This window comes from Portunus trituberculatus, chromosome 44 (assembly GCF_017591435.1).
Source record: "Portunus trituberculatus isolate SZX2019 chromosome 44, ASM1759143v1, whole genome shotgun sequence".
In the NCBI taxonomy this organism is placed as follows: Eukaryota; Metazoa; Arthropoda; class Malacostraca; order Decapoda; family Portunidae; genus Portunus; species Portunus trituberculatus.
In genome coordinates this window covers 16,684,461-16,704,482 of record NC_059298.1, presented here as the reverse complement: position 1 = coordinate 16,704,482, position 20,022 = coordinate 16,684,461, and the positions used below count along the sequence as shown (strand labels likewise).

General features: G+C 38.8%; 1 protein-coding gene across 2 annotated transcripts in view; it reads right to left on the bottom strand.

Annotated features, from left to right (window-relative positions):
- Nucleotides 1-20,022, bottom strand: part of LOC123518542 (beta-TrCP-like) — a 60,408-nt gene that overhangs the window by 20,560 nt on the left and 19,826 nt on the right. For both annotated transcript variants that reach the window (XM_045279360.1, XM_045279361.1), the window contains exons 8-12: nucleotides 16,048-16,191; nucleotides 14,347-14,465; nucleotides 13,838-13,948; nucleotides 2,169-2,247; nucleotides 1,385-1,545 (exon numbers count right to left, since the gene is read on the bottom strand). In XM_045279360.1, coding sequence (XP_045135295.1) covers nucleotides 1,385-1,545; nucleotides 2,169-2,247; nucleotides 13,838-13,948; nucleotides 14,347-14,465; nucleotides 16,048-16,191 — 614 coding nt within the window. The remainder of the gene's footprint in view (nucleotides 1-1,384; nucleotides 1,546-2,168; nucleotides 2,248-13,837; nucleotides 13,949-14,346; nucleotides 14,466-16,047; nucleotides 16,192-20,022) is intronic.

Here is a 20,022-nt window from a genome sequence, read left to right as displayed (position 1 = left end):
TTGTTTCTCCACGGTGGGTTACATCGTGGCTATCAGGAGGAATATTTGATAAGCAATAACTTTGCTGTCCGAGATCAAAGTAGGCTGCAAAGTACATCAATGTATTCAGAATTTCAAAGAGAAACATATTTTCATGAGTAAAACTATCTCCTGTGATTTTTTTAAGTTTACCATTTTACCCGCAGATGGGAATGATTAATTTATAATTACCCCGTCGCACAAGGGTTAAGTATCTTATGGGAAAAATTGCTTCACGATTCAAATAAACGCTGATTCAACCGATGAAAAATCGCCCTAACCCCATCGAATTACTAGGATCCCCTGTATTTGGTTGGTATTTAAAGCATGTTAATTATTTTTGGGGGGTAAATTCGTATCATTAGAACGAATTAATTCTATTTCCATTAATTTCTATGGGAAAAATTTATTTGATATGCAATTTTTTCTATATACAATGGCTGTCACAGAACAAATCAAATTCGTATGTCAAGTTACCATTGTACTTAGTGACTTAGGGTGACATTGAACTAAGCAAGTTACGGAGGTTCACTTATTTGCAAGGTAAATTGATAGTACATTTTTGGGTCAAATTATGGAGATCAACTTGTGTTATATCAATTTATACGCTACAGTATATGGTACTGTTAGTTTAGTTTTAGTGTTGGATTAACTTAGATTAAGTCTGTTTAGGTTCAGTTCATCAGGGAAACCAAAGTAGATAAAATTTTGCAGTTCCTTAAAAAGTCTAAGGAGACAGATGACCATATTTGGCAAACAAAGGACCCATTTGTTACCCACTCTTTCATTATCCAGACTGGTGCCTGCACCATTTAGTCAGGAAAAATGAGGGTCAAGTGTGTGTGTGTGCATATATATATATATATATATATATATATATATATATATATATATATATATATATATATATATATATATATATGAATCCAGTTACACCTATTTGCACATGCATATCTAACATAATGTAAGAAAACTATAAGAGAAAAATATCATATTGAACTGACACAACAGATCACTAAGTATCATGGAAAATTTTAGAAACTAAGCAACTCCTCTAGGTTGATCAGGGAAGACTAATTTTCAAAAGTAACTATAAAATTACTGGCAACCCTGATTCATCATTCATGCCCAATTCACAGTTTGCTCTTTATTATATTTAATGACTCTCCTCCCTTCTGCTATATTCATTTACTCATTTCCTTTCCACAGAAATGGGAGTAATAATGTCACTCACCTTCCTTCCTTATCAACAATATTCTATGAGTTTCAACTTTTTTTTTTTCTTCTTTCTCATTGTGACAATGCAGACAAAATGCAATGTAAAAGTTGTCTACAAGGTAGTATATATATATATAAGCACACTCACCTTGTGTCGACGGAGGGGGAGCTGCACCGACCCCCAGCTGGCCCAGTGGAGTCTGAGGGGGAACAGTTAAGGAAGTCCCAAATGAGAATGGTATCATCATGTGAGGATGATACTATTTGGAACTCATCAAACTGCAGGCGAAACACTCTTCCTGAATGTTCCTGTGAAAGAAATAATAAAATATGAGCAACTCTGAAAAATTAATATGCACAAAATAGGTAATAATATTCAAACTTTCTTTTTCGGTTGATAAAATCTTACAGCCATTATAGCCAATCTTTGATTGTCCTTACTTTTTTACTTTTTATTATCAAGCATCTCAACTGTAAGGATTGTTCTTCTTGCTTATCTGTTTTGTGAACATCCATCTTTCATACATTTTATTTTTCTATAAATACTACAAAATTACTTGTTTCACTGAATGTAAATGTATGTACATTTCGTACTTACATTATGTACATAATTATTCTAATGTTTCTGTTATTTACTCCATAACTACATACACTGTAACACCAATGTGTATAAAATACTTCAGTTATGAAATTTTCCATACATAAATATCTGTCAGGGGTAACAACCTAGCTCATAAGCATCTCCAAGGAAGGGAAGGGAAACAGTAATGACCAGATGGGGATTTCCATTAAAGGAAAGGGAAAGAAGGTGTTACAGTTGATTTATAGTGTGGTTGTCTGAATACAGTTAAAATGTCATAATGAATGCCAATACATGCAGATCCTTGCACAATATTAAGAGGCAGCATTTTGTAACTGACACATTTACTCACCACTAGAGTCCGTAGACAAAGAGTACCAGCAGGAGCTCGAGGATCCAATGCAGCTTGAAGATCCCACACCTTGATTTTTCTAAGGAGAAAAACCACACATAAATTTATGCTTCCTTCCTTATACATATTAATGTTGTTCCTAACTCATCAACTTTAAATATGTGTATTTACCTAGTTGTATTGTACAGGGTTCAAGCAGGGCTCATAGTATCCTGTCTCCATATCTCCATTTATCTAGTTTTTCTTTAAAGTTATGCACACTATGTGCTGCAACAATTTCCTTATCCAATGCATTTCATTTTTCCACCGTTCTGTGTGGAAAACTGTATATTCCAACATCCTTCAATCACTGCCTCATCATGATTTTCTTTTCATGTCCTCTTGTCCTTCCATCCTCTTCCACCAACAGCACCAGGTCTTCTTTGTCTATTTTTTCAATATCATTTACTATCTTGTACATTGTTATTAGGTCCCCACGTTCTCTTCTATCCTGTAAGTGTGTGTGTGTGTGTGTGTGTGTGTGTGTGTGTGTGTGTGTGTGTGTGTGTGTGTGTGTGTGTGTGTGTGTGTGTGTGTGTGTTTCTTCCTTATACAAATTAATGTTGTTCCTAATTCATCAACTTTAAGTGTGTGTGTGTGTGTGTGTGTGTGTGTGTGTGTGTGTGTGTGTGTGTGTGTGTGTGTGTGTGTGTGTGTGTGTGTGTGTGTGTGTGTGTGTGTATTTACCTATTTGTGTATTACAGGGCCCGAGCTAAGCTCACTGTGACCTGTCTCCTTGTCCATTCCTGTCATATCTCTCTTTCATCTGATTGACACACACCGCGTCAACGACATCACTGCTCAGTTTATTCCACTTATCAATGCTATGATGCGGGAAACTGCATTTTCTCATCATTTAGACAGATGTCCTTTATAAGCTTTTTTCCATGTCCTCGGAGATGATTACTTGTGGTCACCTTTATCAACTCTCTATCCAGTATGTCAATCTTGTTCACCAATTTATACATAGTTATCATGTCTCCTCTTGTTCTTCTCTCTTCTAATGTGGTCAGCCCCAGCTTCCTCAGTCTTTCCTCATAGTCTAACTCCCTGAGTCCTGGTACCATCCTTGTTGCCAGCCTCTGTACCCTTTCCACCTTCACATTTTTCTTCATATGCAGTGACCAGACACATGCTGCATATTCTAACTGGGGTCTTATTAAGGTACATAATATCTTCATCATTCCTTCATCTAGGTAGTGGAATGCAAGGCCAATATTTTGAAGCATGTTGTATGTTTTCAAAAAAATCCTGTTAATGTGTTTCTCTGGTGACAAGGTGTTTTGCACGGTTACTCCTAAGTCTTTCTCCTCATTGGTCTCTTTAATTTTCTCATCACCCAGCCTGTAATCCCTGTTTGGTCTGTATCTACTTCTTCCCATTTTCATAACATGGGTCTTGTCTATAATATTAAATTCCATCTGCCACTCCTTACTCCACTCATATAATTTATCAAGATCTTCCTGTAACTTGTTACAATATTCCACATTCTTTACTCTCCTCATAATTTTAGTATCGTCCGCATATCGTGTGTGTGTGTGTGTGTGTGTGTGTGTGTGTGTGTGTGTGTGTGTGTGTGTGTGTGTGTGTGTGTGTGTGTGTGTGTGTGTGTGTGTGTGTGTTTAAGGGACGATGGATGCTAAATACGATGAAAATTAAACTACTTTATTTAGCTTACTGAAATTTTTATTGAAAACTAGTCTAACTTGAAAACCCTCTGTGGCCAAATTTGGAGATGATACCCATAATTATAAATGAATGAAAATTAATTTTATTGAAAAATTAGTAGCATTTTTAATTTGCCTACAGATCCAACACTAATGATCATTTTCCAATCCAAACACTGTCTAAGAATTCCTTTTTGATTACATTTTAATTCAATCTAGAAGGAATGTTACATAAAAAAGGGGGTTTTATGTAACAAGGCAAGAAACTTTCCTGTTTGAAAAACGTTTTCTATGAACTTAAAAAATCTTAGGCTATTTCTTTTTCACACCACGAGAAAATGTAAATAGATTAACAGATAGAGCATTATATGGCAAGTAATATGCCACAAGAATGGTGAAAATTGATCAACAAATAAAAAAGTTATGGTAGTATGAATTGTAAAATCTTGCATTTTGAGAAAATGGCATCTAAAGTCAAGATGTAACGGGGATCTGACGCCGGGCCAGCTGGTGGCTGCCCACCTTCTAATATACTTCCTTCTTCTTTCTTCTGCTTCTCTCTCGCTTTCTTCATGCCCTTTCTTCTGTTTCTTGTTGCCTTGCTTGGTCTAGGCATGGTGAATTGCCTCGTGAAGGTACCGTGTAGAAAATAAAGGCAGGTAGAGTGCAGAGACAAGCGGTCACAGGCCACCTCTCTATGAAGGACAAAGGTCCACTGGGCTAAACAGTAAACAACTAGCCCAGTCCACCACAACTCACTGATGATACCAGATAGCGCTTCCTGATTCAACTTCAAAACGCTAGAAAAAACATATCTTTAGGCCTACAAAGATGTGGTAAAGTTCCGCATGGAGCGCAAAATGTAAACAAAGCGCGCCACATGCGTGCCCTTTAATTAAATGCTCAGAAATGTTATTTAAAGGCCAGAGACAGATTCCAAACCTTGTATACACATTGTCAGAAGGATGTTGGAGGTGATCAAACACTTATCTCAAAATGGTCCGATCGCTCATTTTGGGTCAGAAATGTGCGTACATCCTCCCTTAATGTTGTTCCTAATCCATCAACTTTAAGTGTGTGTGTGTGTGTGTGTGTGTGTGTGTGTGTGTGTGTGTGTGTGTGTGTGTGTGTGTGTGTGTGTGTGTGTGTGTGTGTATTTACCTAGTTGTATTGTACAGGGTTTGAGTGGGGCTCATAGTGTCCTGTCTCCATATCTCCAATTATCTATTTTTTCCTTAAAGTTATGCACATTATGTGCTATAACAACTTCATAATCCAATGCATTCCATTTTTCCACCATTCTGTGTGGAAAACTATATTTTCCAATATCCTTCACACACTGCCTCATCCTGATTTTCTTTTCATGTCCTCTTGTCCTTCCATCTTCTGTCAACAGCACCAGGTCTTCTTTGTCTATCTTTTCAGTGCCATTGACTATCTTGTACATTGTTATCAGGTCCCTCCATTCTCTTCTGTCTTGTAAAGTTGGCAGTCCCATTTCCTTCACTCGTTCTTTATATCTTAGGTCCTTTAATTTCAGCACCATCTTTGTAGCAATCTTCTGTATCCATACCAATTTTCTTATATCCTTTTTAGAGCTCGGAGACCATACACTGCCTTGGACATATCATGCATGTAATGATTTTTTTTCATCATATCTCTGTCCATGTATTGAAATGCCACTCTTATATTAGTCAACATTTTATATGATAGTCCAAATATCTTGCTTATGTGGTTTTCAGGGCTCAGATTTTCCTGTATGATCACTCCCAGATCTTTTTCCTCTTTAGTCTTCATTATTTGTTCCTCTCCCATCAAGTAGTTCCATACCGGTCTTCTCTTACTCTTTCCTAGTTCCATTATGTGACATTTCTTGGCATTAAACTTTAATTTCCACTTCCTGCTCCACTCATAGATCTTGTTTATATCTTCCTGCAACAGCAGACAGTCCACTCTGGTTTTGATAACTCTTAACAGTTTTGCATCATCAGCAAATAAATTTATATAACTGTTTACCCCAATGTGAATGTCGTTTACATAAATCTGAAACATATGGGGGCTAATACTGAGCCTTGTAGCACTCTGTTAGTTACTTCACCCCAAGATGAGTATGTATCTCTGATCACAGTTCTGTGTGTGTGTGTGTGTGTGTGTGTGTGTGTGTGTGTGTGTGTGTGTGTGTGTGTGTGTGTGTGTGTGTGTGTGTGTGTGTGTGTCATTCTCCATGAGGCTGGTGATACGCAGGTTGTTACGCCTGCTGTAGTCATCTTGATAATTTTGGCGACGTTCCAGCTCGGCAATCCTTTTCTCAAGATCGTTGATAATTACTTGTTTCTCCGTGTCAGACTTACGGAGTTCTCATTGTTTAGTAGACGTGCTGTGTGTGTGTGTGTAAGTAAGTATAGTTCATTGCCATTTTTGAGGAATACAAGCAGATTTACAATCAATAAATATGTCAGGCATGGTCTGTCAAGTCGAAACTTCTAAGACAGAAGGTTTTAATTGAAAACTATATGCAGTGAGAGCAGAAATAGTTTTACATAATATCTAACCTAGTTAAGGAGTAATCCTATTTCATTGTAAAGTTAACTTGCATACAATATGTGTGTGTGTGTGTGTGTGTGTGTGTGTGTGTGTGTGTGTGTGTGTGTGTGTGTGTGTGTGTGTGTGTGTGTGTGTGTGTGTGTGTGTGTGTGTGTGTGTGTATTTACCTAGTTGTATTGTACAGGGTTCGAGCAGGACTCATAGTGTCCTGTCTCCATGTCTCCATTTAACAAATTTTTTTTAAAGTTATGCACACTATGTGCTGCAACAATTCCATTACCCAATGCATTCCATTTTTCCACAGTAGTGTGGAAAACTGTATTTTCCAACATCCTTCACACACTGCCTCATCCTGATCTTCTTTTCATGTCCTCTTGTCCTTCCATCCTCTTCCACCAACAGCACCAGGTCTTCTTTGTCTATCTTTTCAATATCATTTACTATTTTATACATTGTTATTAGGTCCCCTCGTTCTCTTCTATCTTGTAAGGTTGGCAATCCCATTTCCTTCAGTCGTTCTTCATATGTGAGATCCTTTAATTCCGGCACCATTTTTGTAGCAATTTCTGTATCCTTTCCAGTTTTCTTATATCTTTTTTAGAACTCGGAGACCATACCACTGCTGCATATTCCAACCTTGGGCATATCATGCTGGTGATGATTTTTTTCATAATATCTTTATCCATGTAATGAAATGTCACTCTTATATTAGTCAACATCCTATATAATAGTCCAAATATCTTATTTTTGTGTTTATCAGGGCTCAGATTTTCTTATATGATCACTCCAAGATCTTTTTCCCTTTTAGTCTTCATTATTTGCTCCTCTCCCATCAAATAGTTCCATACTGGTCTTCTCTTACTCTTTCCTAGTTCCATTATGTGACATTTCTTGGCATTAAACTCCAATTTCCACTTCTTGCTCTATTCATAGATCTTACTTAAATCTTCCTGTAGCAGTATACAGTCCTCTCTGGTTTTGATAACTTTTAGCAACTTTGCATCATCACCGAATAAAATCATATAGCTGTTTACTCCAATGTGAATATCGTTTACATAAACTTGAAACATAATGGGGGCTAACACTGACCCTTCTGGCACCCCACTGGTTACTTTACTCCAAGACGAGTATGTATCTCTGATCAGTTCTCATTTCTCTATCCTTCAAATAATCTCTTGTCCATTCGAGCAAGGTTCCACGCAGTCCTCCTATGTTCTCTAGTTTCCAAAGAAGTCTTCCATGAAGGACTTTATCAAATGTTTTTTTAATGTCCAAGTATACTGTGTCTATCCATCCATCTCTGCTTTCAAGTCCTGCAATAACCCAGGAGTAGAAGCTTAATAAGTTTGATACACATGACCGCCCTGTCCTGAACCCAAATTGTCTGTTCGATATGACTTGCTCCTCTTCTAGAAATTTAACCCATTATTTCACATAACTTCCCTACAACACTTGTAAGTGACACTGGTCTGTAGTTTAGTGGTTCAGTTGCCTTTCCTCTTTTAAATATCGGTATTACGTTGGCTCTCTTCCACTCTAGTGGAACTTTCCCTTCATTTATTGAACTTTTAATTATTTCCCAAATTGGCTCCAGTAATTACTCTTTACATTCTTTTAACACCCAGCCCGATACACCATCTGGCTTTCCTGACTTCCAACTTGTCCAGTAATCTTCCAATATCCTCTTTATGAACTGCAATTTCCTGTAATGCTAGGCAATTCAATGTGTGTGTGTGTGTGTGTGTGTGTGTGTGTGTGTGTGTGTGTGTGTGTGTGTGTGTGTGTGTGTGTGTGTGTGTATTTACCTAGTTGTAGTTTTACAGGGCCTGGGCTTTATGCTCGTGTGGTCCCGTCTCCATATCTACACTTATCCAATTTTTCTTTAAAACTATGTACACTCTTTGCTGATACCACTTCCTCACTCAAACTGTTCCAAGTCTCAACACATCTTTGCGGGAAACTAAATTTTTTAACATCTCTCAGACATCGTCCCTTTCTTAGTTTCTTACTATGCGATCTTGTGCTTCTAAAGTCATATTCTTCTCTCAGGATCAGTTTCTCATTATCCACTTCATCCATTCCGTTAATCAATTTATAAACTTGTATCAGATCCCCTCTCTCTCTTCTCTGCTCCAAGGTGTGTGTGTGTGTGTGTGTGTGTGTGTGTGTGTGTGTGTGTGTGTGTGTGTGTGTGTGTGTGTGTGTGTGTGTGTGTGTGTGTGTGTGTGTGTGTGTGTGTGCATTTACCTAGTTGTAGTTTTACAGGGCCTGGGCTTTATGCTTGTGTGGTCCCATCTCCATATCTACACTTATCCAATCTTATTTTAAAAGTATGCACACTCGTTGCAGACACTACTTCTTCATTTAAACTGTTCCAGGTCTCAATACATCTTTGCAGGAAACTATATTTTTTAACATCTCTCAGACATCTTTCTTTTCTCAGCTTTTTATTATGCAATCTTGTGCTTCGGATGTCATATTCTTTTCTCAGGATCAGTTTCTCATTATCCACTTGGTTCATTCCGTTGATCAATTTATAAACTTGTATGAGATCTCCTCTCTCCCTTCTTTGTTCCAGGGTTGGTAGAGATCCATAGCCTTTAGTCTCTCCTGATATGTCATCCCTTCAAATTCTGGAACCATTCTTGTAGCCATTTTTTGTAGTCTCTCCAGCTTCCTTATGTGTTTCTTTTAGTGAGGGGTCCACACTATTCTTGCATATTCCAATCTGGGTCTTATTATAGTACTTATCAATTTCTTCATCATTTCTTTGTCCATGTAGTGATATGCTACTCCAATATTCTTTAGCAAATTATATGTTTCTCTAAAAATCCTATCAATATGGCTTACTGGTTGCTTGTTTTCTTCCATCGTCACTCCTAAGTCCTTTTCCTTTTTTACTTTCTCCAGTTCTACTCCATCTCCCATCTTATAGATTCCCACAGGTCGTCTTTCACTCTTTCCCATTTCCATGACATGGTTTTTGTTCACATTGAATTCCATTTCCCACTTTTTACTCCATTCCCATATCTTATTTAGGTCTTCTTGCAGTATTTCACAATCCTCTTTTTGCTTTATAACTGCACAGTTTTGTATCATCTGCAAACATATTTATGTAGCTGTTCACACCTTCTGGTATGTTCTTAATATAAATGAGGAAAAGTATTGGTGCCAATACTGACCCCTGTGGCACTCCACTTTCTACTGCTCTCCACTTGGACTTCATATCTTTAACTACCGTCCTTATTTCTCTCCCCCTCAAATAATTTTCTATCCATCTCACTGTGCTTCCTTTTAAGCCACCCTTCTTCTCTAACTTCCATAGTAATCTTGCATGTGGCACTTTGTCAAACGCCTTTTTTAAATCCAAATAAATACAGTCAACCCATCCCTCTCTCTCTTGTACTCTATCAACTATTCTAGAATAGAAACTCAATAAATTAGTTACACACGACCATCTTTTTCTAAAACCAAATTGGCTATTTGATATTAATTTGTTGTCTTCAAGGAATTCGATCCATTGTTTCTTCATTATTCTTTTACATATCTTGCATATTACACTAGTTAATAATGGCTTCACCACGCCCTGCCTCGGAGTCCCCCTCTGGGGAGGGGACCATAAATGTCCCCAGGTCGGACTGCCCCTCTGCTGTCGACCTTGGGTGTCTTGACACTTCATCTAATACTTTCACTATCAATTTCTGCAACATTCGTGGCCTTCGTTCTAATTTTCAATCTGTGGAACACCACCTCTCCTCTACTAAACCTCATCTTCTCTTCCTAACGAAACACAGTTGTCTGTGACTACTGACAGCAGCCCTTTTCTGTTCCTCCTACTTGCTCTATCCTCATTTTCAATCCAAAGCTGGATGTTGCGCATACGTGCGTAACGACACCACTTGCTCTCGTGCCCACAATCTTGAATCTTCAGAATTTTCTACCATCTGGCTAAGACTTCAATGTCACTCTCTAACTAAATTCATCTGTGCTGTATACCTCTCACCTAATTCCTCTGACTATGTAAAATTCTTTGACTATTTGACTTCCAAGGTGGAGCACATCTTATCTCACTTTCCTTTGCTGAGATCTCCATTTTAGGGATTTCAATGTTCACCACCAGCTTTGGCTTTCATCTTCTTTCACTGACCAACCTGGTGAACAAACCTTCAACTTTGCTATCCTTCATGACCTAGAGCAGCTAGTGAAGTTCCCTACCCGTATTCCTGACCGCCTTGGAGACACGCCCAACATTCTTGATCTTTTCCTAACCTCCAACCCTTCTGCTTACTCTGTTAAACTTTCCTCTCCGTTGGGCTCCTCCGACCACAATCTAATTTCCGTTACCAGTTCTATCACTCCAGTGCAGCCTCAGGACCCGCCTAAGCGGAGGTGCTTCTGGCATTTTAACTCTGCTAAGTGGGAGGAACTAAGGCAGTACTATTCTGATTTCCTTGGGATGATTATTGTTTTCATGTCAGAGATCCTTCTCTTTGTGCCGAGCGCATAACAGAGGTGATTATCTCTGGCATGGAGCTATACATTCCTCATACTTTCTCTAACCCTAAAGCTAAAAAGCCTTGGTTTAACTCTGCTTGTTCTCGTGCTGTCAATGATAGAGAGGCGGCTCACAAACGGTTCCGTAGCCATCCAACTGCTGAAACTCATGCCCTATATATTTCTGCCCGTAATCATGCCAAATCTATTCTCCAACTTACTAAAACTCTTTCATCAATAGAAAATGTCAAAGTCTTTCCAATTCTAACTCCTCTCGAGATTTCTGGCATCTAGCCAATAATATCTCTAACAACTTTACTTCTTCGTCTTTCCCTCCTTTACTTCATCCAGATGGCTCTACAGCTGTCTCTTCTTTTCTAAAGCTGAACTCTTCGCTCAAACCTTTGCTACCAACTCAACTTTGGATGATTCTGGGCATATTCCTCCTACTCCTCCACCCTCTGACTACTTCATCCCTAAAATTAAAATTCTTTATAAAGACGTTTTCCTGGCCCTCTCTGGCCTTGATTCTCGGAAGGCTTACGGTCCGGATGGAGTCCCTCCTGTTGTTCTCAAAACTGTGCTTCCGAACTCGCTCACTGCCTGGTCAAACTCTTTCATCTGTGTCTCTCTACTTCTATTTATCCTTCTTGCTGGAAGTTTGCTCACATTCAACCTGTCCCTAAAAAGGTGACCACTCCAATCCTTCTAACTACCGCCCTATAGCTTTGATTTCCTGCCTTTCTAAAGCCTTTGAGTCTATCCTTAATAGGAAGATAATGAGGCATCTATCAGCTCACAACCTTCTCTCTGATTGCCAGTATGGTTTCCGTAAAGGCAGATCTACTGGTGATCTTCTTACTTTCCTAACTGAATCTTGGTCATCCTCTTTTAGGGACTTCGGTGAAACCTTTGCTGTTGGCCTTGACATATCGAAAGCCTTCGATAGAGTCTGGCACAAATCTTTAATTTCTAAACTACCCTCCTACGGATTCTATCCTTCTCTCTGTACCTTCATCTCCAGTTTCCTTTCCGATCGTTCTATTGCTGCTGTAGTAGACGGTCACTGTTCTTCCTCTAAAACTATCAACAGTGGTGTTCCACAGGGTTCTGTCCTATCACCCACTCTCTTTCTATTATTCATCAATGATCTCCTAAATCTGACTCAATGCCCTATCCACTCCTATGCTGATGATACCACCCTGCATTATTCAACAGCGTTCAACAGACGCCCAACCCAACAACAATTAAATGACTCAAGGCGAGATGCTATAGGACGCCTAACTTCTGATCTTTCACTTGTTTCTGATTGGGGCAGAGAAAACCTGGTTTTGTTCAATGCCTCAAAACTCAATTTCTACAACTATCTACTCGACATAACCTTCCAGACAACTATCCTCTCTTCTTCAATAACACTCAACTTCCCTCTCCTCTACATTAAACACACTCGGTCTATCCTTCACTAAAAATCTAAACTGGAAATTTCACATCTCTACTCTTGCTAAATCAGCTTCCAAGAAGTTAGGTGTCCTATGGCGTCTTTGTCCATTTTCTCTCCTCCCAGCTGCTTGCTCTGTACAAGGGCCTTATCCGCCCGTGTATGGAGTATGGCTCTCATGTCTGGGGGATCCACACACAGCTTTACTAAACAAGGTGGAATCTAAAGCTTTTTGTCTTATCAACTCTTCTCCTCTAACTGACTGTCTTGATTCTTTAAGTCACCGCCGCAATGTTGCATCTTTATCTGTCTTCTACCGCTGTTTTCATGCTGTCTGCTCTTCTGAACTTGCTAACTGCATGCCTTCCCCTCCTGCGGCCTCGCTGCACAAGACTCTCTACTTCTTCTCATCCCTATTCTGTCCATCTTCCTAATGCAAGAGTTAACCAGTATCTTCACTCCTTCATTCCCTACACTGGTAAACTCTGGAACTCTCTACCTGTGTCTGTATTTCCACCTGCCTATGACTTAAACTCTTTCAAAAGAGGAGTGTCAAGACACCTCTTACGTTAACTGGACCCTCCTTTTAGATTTTTTTGTTTTTTCTCTTTCTACTTTCCTCTTAACAGGGCCTGGCAACCAGCGGGATTTTTTTTTTTCCAACACTTTGTTTGCCCTTGGCCAGTGCCCTTGTAAAAAAAAAAAAAAAAAAAAAAAAAAAAAAAAAGTTAGTGATACCAGTCTGTAATTTAAAGGTTCTTCCTTCCTTCCGCTCTTATATATGGGAACCATCTCAGCTCTTTTCCATTCTACTGGTACTGTTCCATTTTCTATTAAGCATTTTATGATGTTGTTTATAGGACTTGCTAGTTCTTCCCTACATTCTTTCAGTATTCTGCCTGAGACTTCATCTGGTCCCATTACCTTCTCTTCATCCAGTTCCTTCATCCCTCCTTTTAAATCAATCCTCTTTAAAGAATTATACATGTACATATAAAAAATTTCTCTTTACAATCAAATAATAAAGTATATTTTGTAATGAGAGTCAATGCAACTGGAGGGGGAAGGAGTTGGAATATCATTTAGTTAGGACACACACAGACAACACCTAACACAGGATATATATATATATATATATATATATATATATATATATATATATATATATATATATATATATATATATATATATATATATATATATATATATATATATATATATACACACACACACACACACACACCAAGACTACTGTGTCCCTTGTAGCCGGCATAAGGACAATATAATTTTTCACTGTCTCTTCAACTTTACTTCAAGCCCTCTACAGTGACAGCCCTATGAAATGCAGGTTACATACCAACCAACATTTATTTACCTTCAACCTTCCAAGTGGGTAAATGAGTCCTATAAGATGAAAAAATAGTTCTAAAATCCTTTGTAACTTTTTCAAACTGAAAATAAAACACATAAGGCTTCATTTACTTACCCATCATATGCTCCTGAAACTATCCTCTTGTTATCAAATCTTATGCAACGAACCAACTCCTCGTGACCCTCCAGTATTCTTAAGCAGGCACCACATTCTATGTCCCATAACCTGAGGGCAAAGAATTAGCTAATTGTTTTTAAATTTTGAGCTAATAATTTGAGAAAGCTTGTACACTAAAGTATAGATGACACAGGTCAAATAATAAGAAAAAACTATGTTTATTCTTGAAAATCTATACTTACTCCTCTTCTAACCTAATGTGTTAAAAGTATCCACAATGGTACACCAAGTTTCGTTTTCACAAAGTGGACAAATCTAATCACCAAAAGCTGAGTTATTGATGAGTCTGTATCCAAAGATTGATTGCAAATTTTTCACAGTAATTGAACTTGCTGTACCACATCTGCATACTTATGCTTGCATATTTCCAAGATCTTTCCAAAATATTTTGTGGGGATATGAAATATGAATACTGTGAATGATAGCCCAACCAAGGATGTACTCACCTTATGGTGTTGTCTGAAGACCCACTAACTACTAGTCTGTCACGGTACTGCAGGCAAGCAATGCCTCTTTTGTGTCCATTAAGTGTTCGCACAAACTCACATGTGCCTGTACTCCATACCTGTAATTGGTTGTATGAAAAATAAGTGTACCATAAAATGTGCAAAAATCTATAAAAGATGAGGAACACTCAGTAAGGAAAGCTTAAAAATCGTCAGTATAACTGCCTTGACTTAACCTACATTGGCAATCAAACACACTAAACCCGGCAGAAGTCAGACCAATTTGGGGGAAGGGCAATCCGAATCATCTGAAAGTATGAGTTACCATGTGATTATTTTTCATCTATTTTCTTTTTTTCACATTTTGCATGCCTGTTACCATTACAAGCTAAAATGGTCTGCATTGTGTATTACGTATATAGCTACTATATACATGGCACGTGCACACAACAGGTAAACACATATGTAGCACACACGCGTGCGTGCACACACACACACACACACACACACACACACACACACACACACACACACACACACACACACACACACACACACACACACACACACACACACACACACACACACACACACACACACACACACACACACACACACACACACACACACACAATGATAGGTAAATACATATGTAGCATATATACACACACACACACACAAACTCAGCTGCATAAACACTGATCTTGGTACTGGCAATGTTGCTGAAGACTCACCCATTTCAAGTCTTGAACGGGTTGGACAATTCCTCAAATGACTCGGACGATGTAAGAATTATATGGGGTATTGTAGTCAGTATATAAGCTGAATTACTTAAGATTATTCCATCAAAGGGAAAAAAAAATGCCTATAGATACTCTTGGAATGGAACGTGGGGAAAAAATCATTGGGATAGTGCCCAACTTATTATATTCAGGTCTGACTTAAGCAGGATTTACAGTAGAAGGTTGTGAAAAGACAGATGTTGAAGAATCTTTCCGCTGTAGGTGGCAGCAAAGTATAAATGAGTTCTACTAAGTATGAAACAGAAAACAGATTTGTAAAGAAGGCTTTTCAATGTCAGAAACATCAGAAACAACAATATTATTATACTGTACATGGCATTTTCAAAAACATACATACATATACCAAGGTCGTCTCCCCAAAAAGAGGCATTGTCAATCAAGACAAGGCACATAATTATCACACTCACACTCATTAACACCACTCTCTTAGCCTTTTGGTCCCGAGACAGAGAAGAGCAATTATTTATAGGGATCACCCACATAGCTTGGACAGCTTAATCAAGAGCAAGAAGTACCTTTCCCTACCACACCTGACTGCCCAACACCTGTGAGAGACTTTCAATGTGTGGCGCTTCCCTTAGAGGTCACGTGGCTACATCATTCCTCATGTATTTAAAATTGCTCTCAATCTTTGAAACAAACTACTGTATACAAATTTATTTACTTAGATTACTGAACTACCACATTACTAAGCATTCTTTATCTCTTATAATTGAATTAACAGCTTTTTGTGACCTGCTTAGGGACTGATATCTAAGTGGGCCTATTTGTTTAATTGTTTTTGTTGCACTTGGCCAGATTTCCCCTCTAACATAAAAAGTGTGATTTACTATAAAAAAAACAATTTTGAAACAGTATTCTCATCTCACAATGGCATTCAAATACACAAAAACCTTACCTTGATTGTTCTGTCTCCTGATGCACTCACAATATATTTCTCATCAAAGTCAACAACATTTACAGCTGCTCGATGGCCTACTAGCACACGTCTTAGGTTAATTTCTGTGGGTGACACCATGTCCCATACAGCTATGGATCGATCCTGCAAAAGATGAAAACAGAATGTAACTGATATTCTGGTTGATAAATGCAGAAAATTTTTCTTACATACAAAAATTTTAAGTAATTAGAATAAAAATACAAACTAATTAACAGAAATCCTCATTTGCCAATGACTACATGATATACTGAGAATGAGTTACACCTCTTCCTCATCATGCCATAGATAGTCCTCAACCTAAAGATTTTGAGTTTTGGATTTTAGGAAAGATATAAGAGTGCATTGCCATACAGCTTAACATAATAAGGGAATAGACAGAAAATACAATTGATGATTGAAAAGAAGCTATTTTTGATAGAATGCCAAAACTTCTTCATATGTGGAAAAGGAATGCAGGAAACTCTTCAACTCAGGAGTTGATAAAATTGTATCTGGACAAAAAGAGGACAAAGCAGCAGCATGTACCTAGTTGCCAGTCCCAAAACCCACTAATAATACACTCATGTACAAAATGTGTAGCACTATCCTGGTACACAAGTGACTCCTCAGACCATAAACACAGCCTCACAAATAATGATGACACACCCAGTAGACTGTGCAGCATCACTGACAGCAAGTGGAATCAGACATGAGTAATGTACATAACCAACCAAATTCATCCAGGATGCTTGATTACCAAATACAGGTATTTCTCAATTTATGCATGTTCTGATTATGCTATTTCAAAATAACACAAGGTAAAAATTTTTATCTTTTTTCAAATTACGCAGATTGTTTTAAATAACATGATATCAAGAAAATCAAGTTGTGAGGCTGGTTCAGTTTTGTGATGTGGCCACCAGGAGTCACTATTCACCACGTGTTCCCCCAGCAACATGCTGTCCTTTTGTGCAGTACCAAGAAAGCTTGGCTTCAAATGGGCACCCTAAAATAATGATGATTACTTTGTAATTACAATATACATCTATATGGGATAATAAAAATGTTTCAAATATTTCACAGTTACCTACCCACTGCTAGTGTTGACGTCTCTCTCCGCTCTCCTCTCTCTGTGCCTTACCATAAATATCATGTATATCTCACAACCCATATCCTTCAACTTAAAATGAGTTCACACGTGTCAATATGTGGGTGCCAATGCTACCAACTACTAGGTAGATATTGCTGCCTAACCAGTGGAACTGCTATCAGCAAGACAAGACTGACATGTCAGTCTTGTCCAGTCGCTAGCGGCTTTGCTTACATTGTGAGGTCACAAGAGAGGGTTTAACCCCTTCACGCCGGATGTTAAAAAAGCCCGCCTGTATGATATACGGGTGGTAGTGCCCTCGAGCACGAGGAAACTCGTGCAAGCTTGTCATACTTGTCGTCTTTGTGTATTATGCTGCTATTTTTTAGTCACTATATTGCCTTCGAAGAGGAAAGTGGATGTTTCTCTCTTAGAGAGAGAGAGAGAGAGAGAGAGAGAGAGAGAGAGAGAGAGAGAGAGAGAGAGAGAGAGAGAGAGAGAGAGAGAGAGAGAGAGAGAGAGAGAGAGAGAGAGAGAGAGAGAGATTTGCTAATATTTTAGACACAAGCGGGACATGTAGCTTATCTTCGAGGAAGAAAAAGGAAGAGGAGAGGAAGAGAGAGAGAGAGAGAGAGAGAGAGAGAGAGAGAGAGAGAGAGAGAGAGAGAGAGAGAGAGAGAGAGAGAATTTTTGTTTGTTTGTGTGTGTGTGTGTGTGTGTGTGTGTGTGTGTGTGTGTGTGTGTGTGTGTGTGTGTGTGTGTGTGTGTGTGTGTGTGTGTAATTCACTGTTTGATCTGCTGCAGTCTCTGCGAGACAGCCAGACGTTACCCTACGGAACAGCTCAGAGCTCATTATTTCCGATCTTGGGATAGGCCTGAGACCAGGCACACACACACACCGGGACAACAAGGTCACAACTCCTCGATTTACATCCGTACCTACTCACTGCTAGGTGAACAGGGCTACGTGAAAGGAGACACACCCAAATATCTCCACCGGCCAGGGAATCGAACCCCAGCCCTCTGGCTGTGAAGCCAGCGCTCTAACCACTGAGCTACCGGGCCGTGTGTGTGTGTGTGTGTGTGTGTGTGTGTGTGTGTGTGTGTGTGTGTGTGTGTGTGTGTGTGTGTGTGTGTGTGTGTGTGTGTGTGTGTGTGTGTGTGTGTATTCACCTAGTTGTAATTTTACAGGGCCTGGGTATCATACTCGTGTGGCCCGTCTCCATATCTACACACATCCAACTTTCCTTTAAAACTATGCACACTCCTTGCTGACACCACCTCCTCACTCAAACCATTCCACACCTCCACACATCTTTGTGGGAAACTATATTTCTTCACATCCTTCAAGCATATTCCTTGGCTATCTTTTTACTATGCGATCTTGTAGTTCTATTTAAGTTTTCCTCTCTCAACATCATTTGCTCATTATCCACTTCATCCAGTCCGTTCAACAGTTTATAAACCTGTATTAAATCTCCTCTTTCTCTTCTTTGTTCCAAGGTAAGCAAATTCATTTCTTTTAATCTCTCCTCATAGGTCATTTCTGCCAATTCCGGAACCATTTTTGTTGCCATTCTCTGCAATCTCTCCAACTTCCTTATATGCTTCTTTTTATAAGGGGACCAAACCACTCCAGCATATTCCAATCTTGGTCTAATTACCGTACTAATTAATTTCTTCATCATATCTTTATCCATATAATGGAAGGCTAATCCAATATTTTTATCAAATTATACGTTTCTCCAAACATCTTATCAATATGAGCCTCAAACTGCCCATGGTCTTGTATTATCACTCCCAAATCCTTTTCCTTTTCCACCTTTTTCAACACTACTTCTTCACCCATCTTATATGACCCTCTTGGCCGTCTTCCACTCTTCCCATCTCCATCACATGACTTTTGCTCAGATTAAATTCCATTTGCCACCTCTTGCTCCACTCCCAAATCTTATCCAGGTCTGCCTGTAAAATTTCACAATCTTCTTCACTCTTCACACACCTACACAACTTCGCATCATCCGCAAACAAATTAATATAACTGTTTACTCCTCTGGCATGTCATTAATATATACAAGGAAAAGTATTGGTGCCAGCACTGAGCCTTGTGGGACTCCACTCTCCACCACCAACCAGTCCGACTTTGCATCCCTTATTACCGTTCTCATCTCCCTCCATCTCAAGTAGTTTTCCATCCACTTTAACACTTTTCCTTTCAGTCCTCCATAAATCTCTAATTTCCATAACAGTCTCATGTGAGGTACCTTGTCAAAAGCTTTCTTTAAATCCAAATATACACAGTCCATCCATCCTCTCTCTCTTGTATTTTGTCAACCACTCTTGAATAAAAGCTCAGTAGATTTGTTACACATGACCTCCCTTTCCTGAAGCCAAATTGATGATCCGATAATAACTTATGATCCTCCAGGAACCGTATCCAATATTTCTTTATCACCCTCTCACAAATCTTACCGACCACACTTGTTAGAGACACAGGTCTATAGTTAAGAGGCTCTTCCTTACTGCCTCCCTTATAAATGGGCACCACTTCAGCTCTCTTCCACTCTACTGGTACTTCCCTGTTTCTAATGAACACCTTATAATATCATATAATGGATCAATCAATTCTTCTCTACACTCCTTCAATAATTTTCCTGAAACTTCATCTGGTCCCATCGCTTTATCATCTTTAAGTTCCTCCAACATTTTATATAACTCCTTTTAGGTATCTTAATGTCATCCATGTGCACATTTCCTTGTACATTCTGAGGCTTTACAAACATTGTTTCTTCAGTAAATACTTGCTGAAACCTATTATTTAGCAATTCCGCTATATTCTTAGGGTCATCTACTATCCCTTGCTC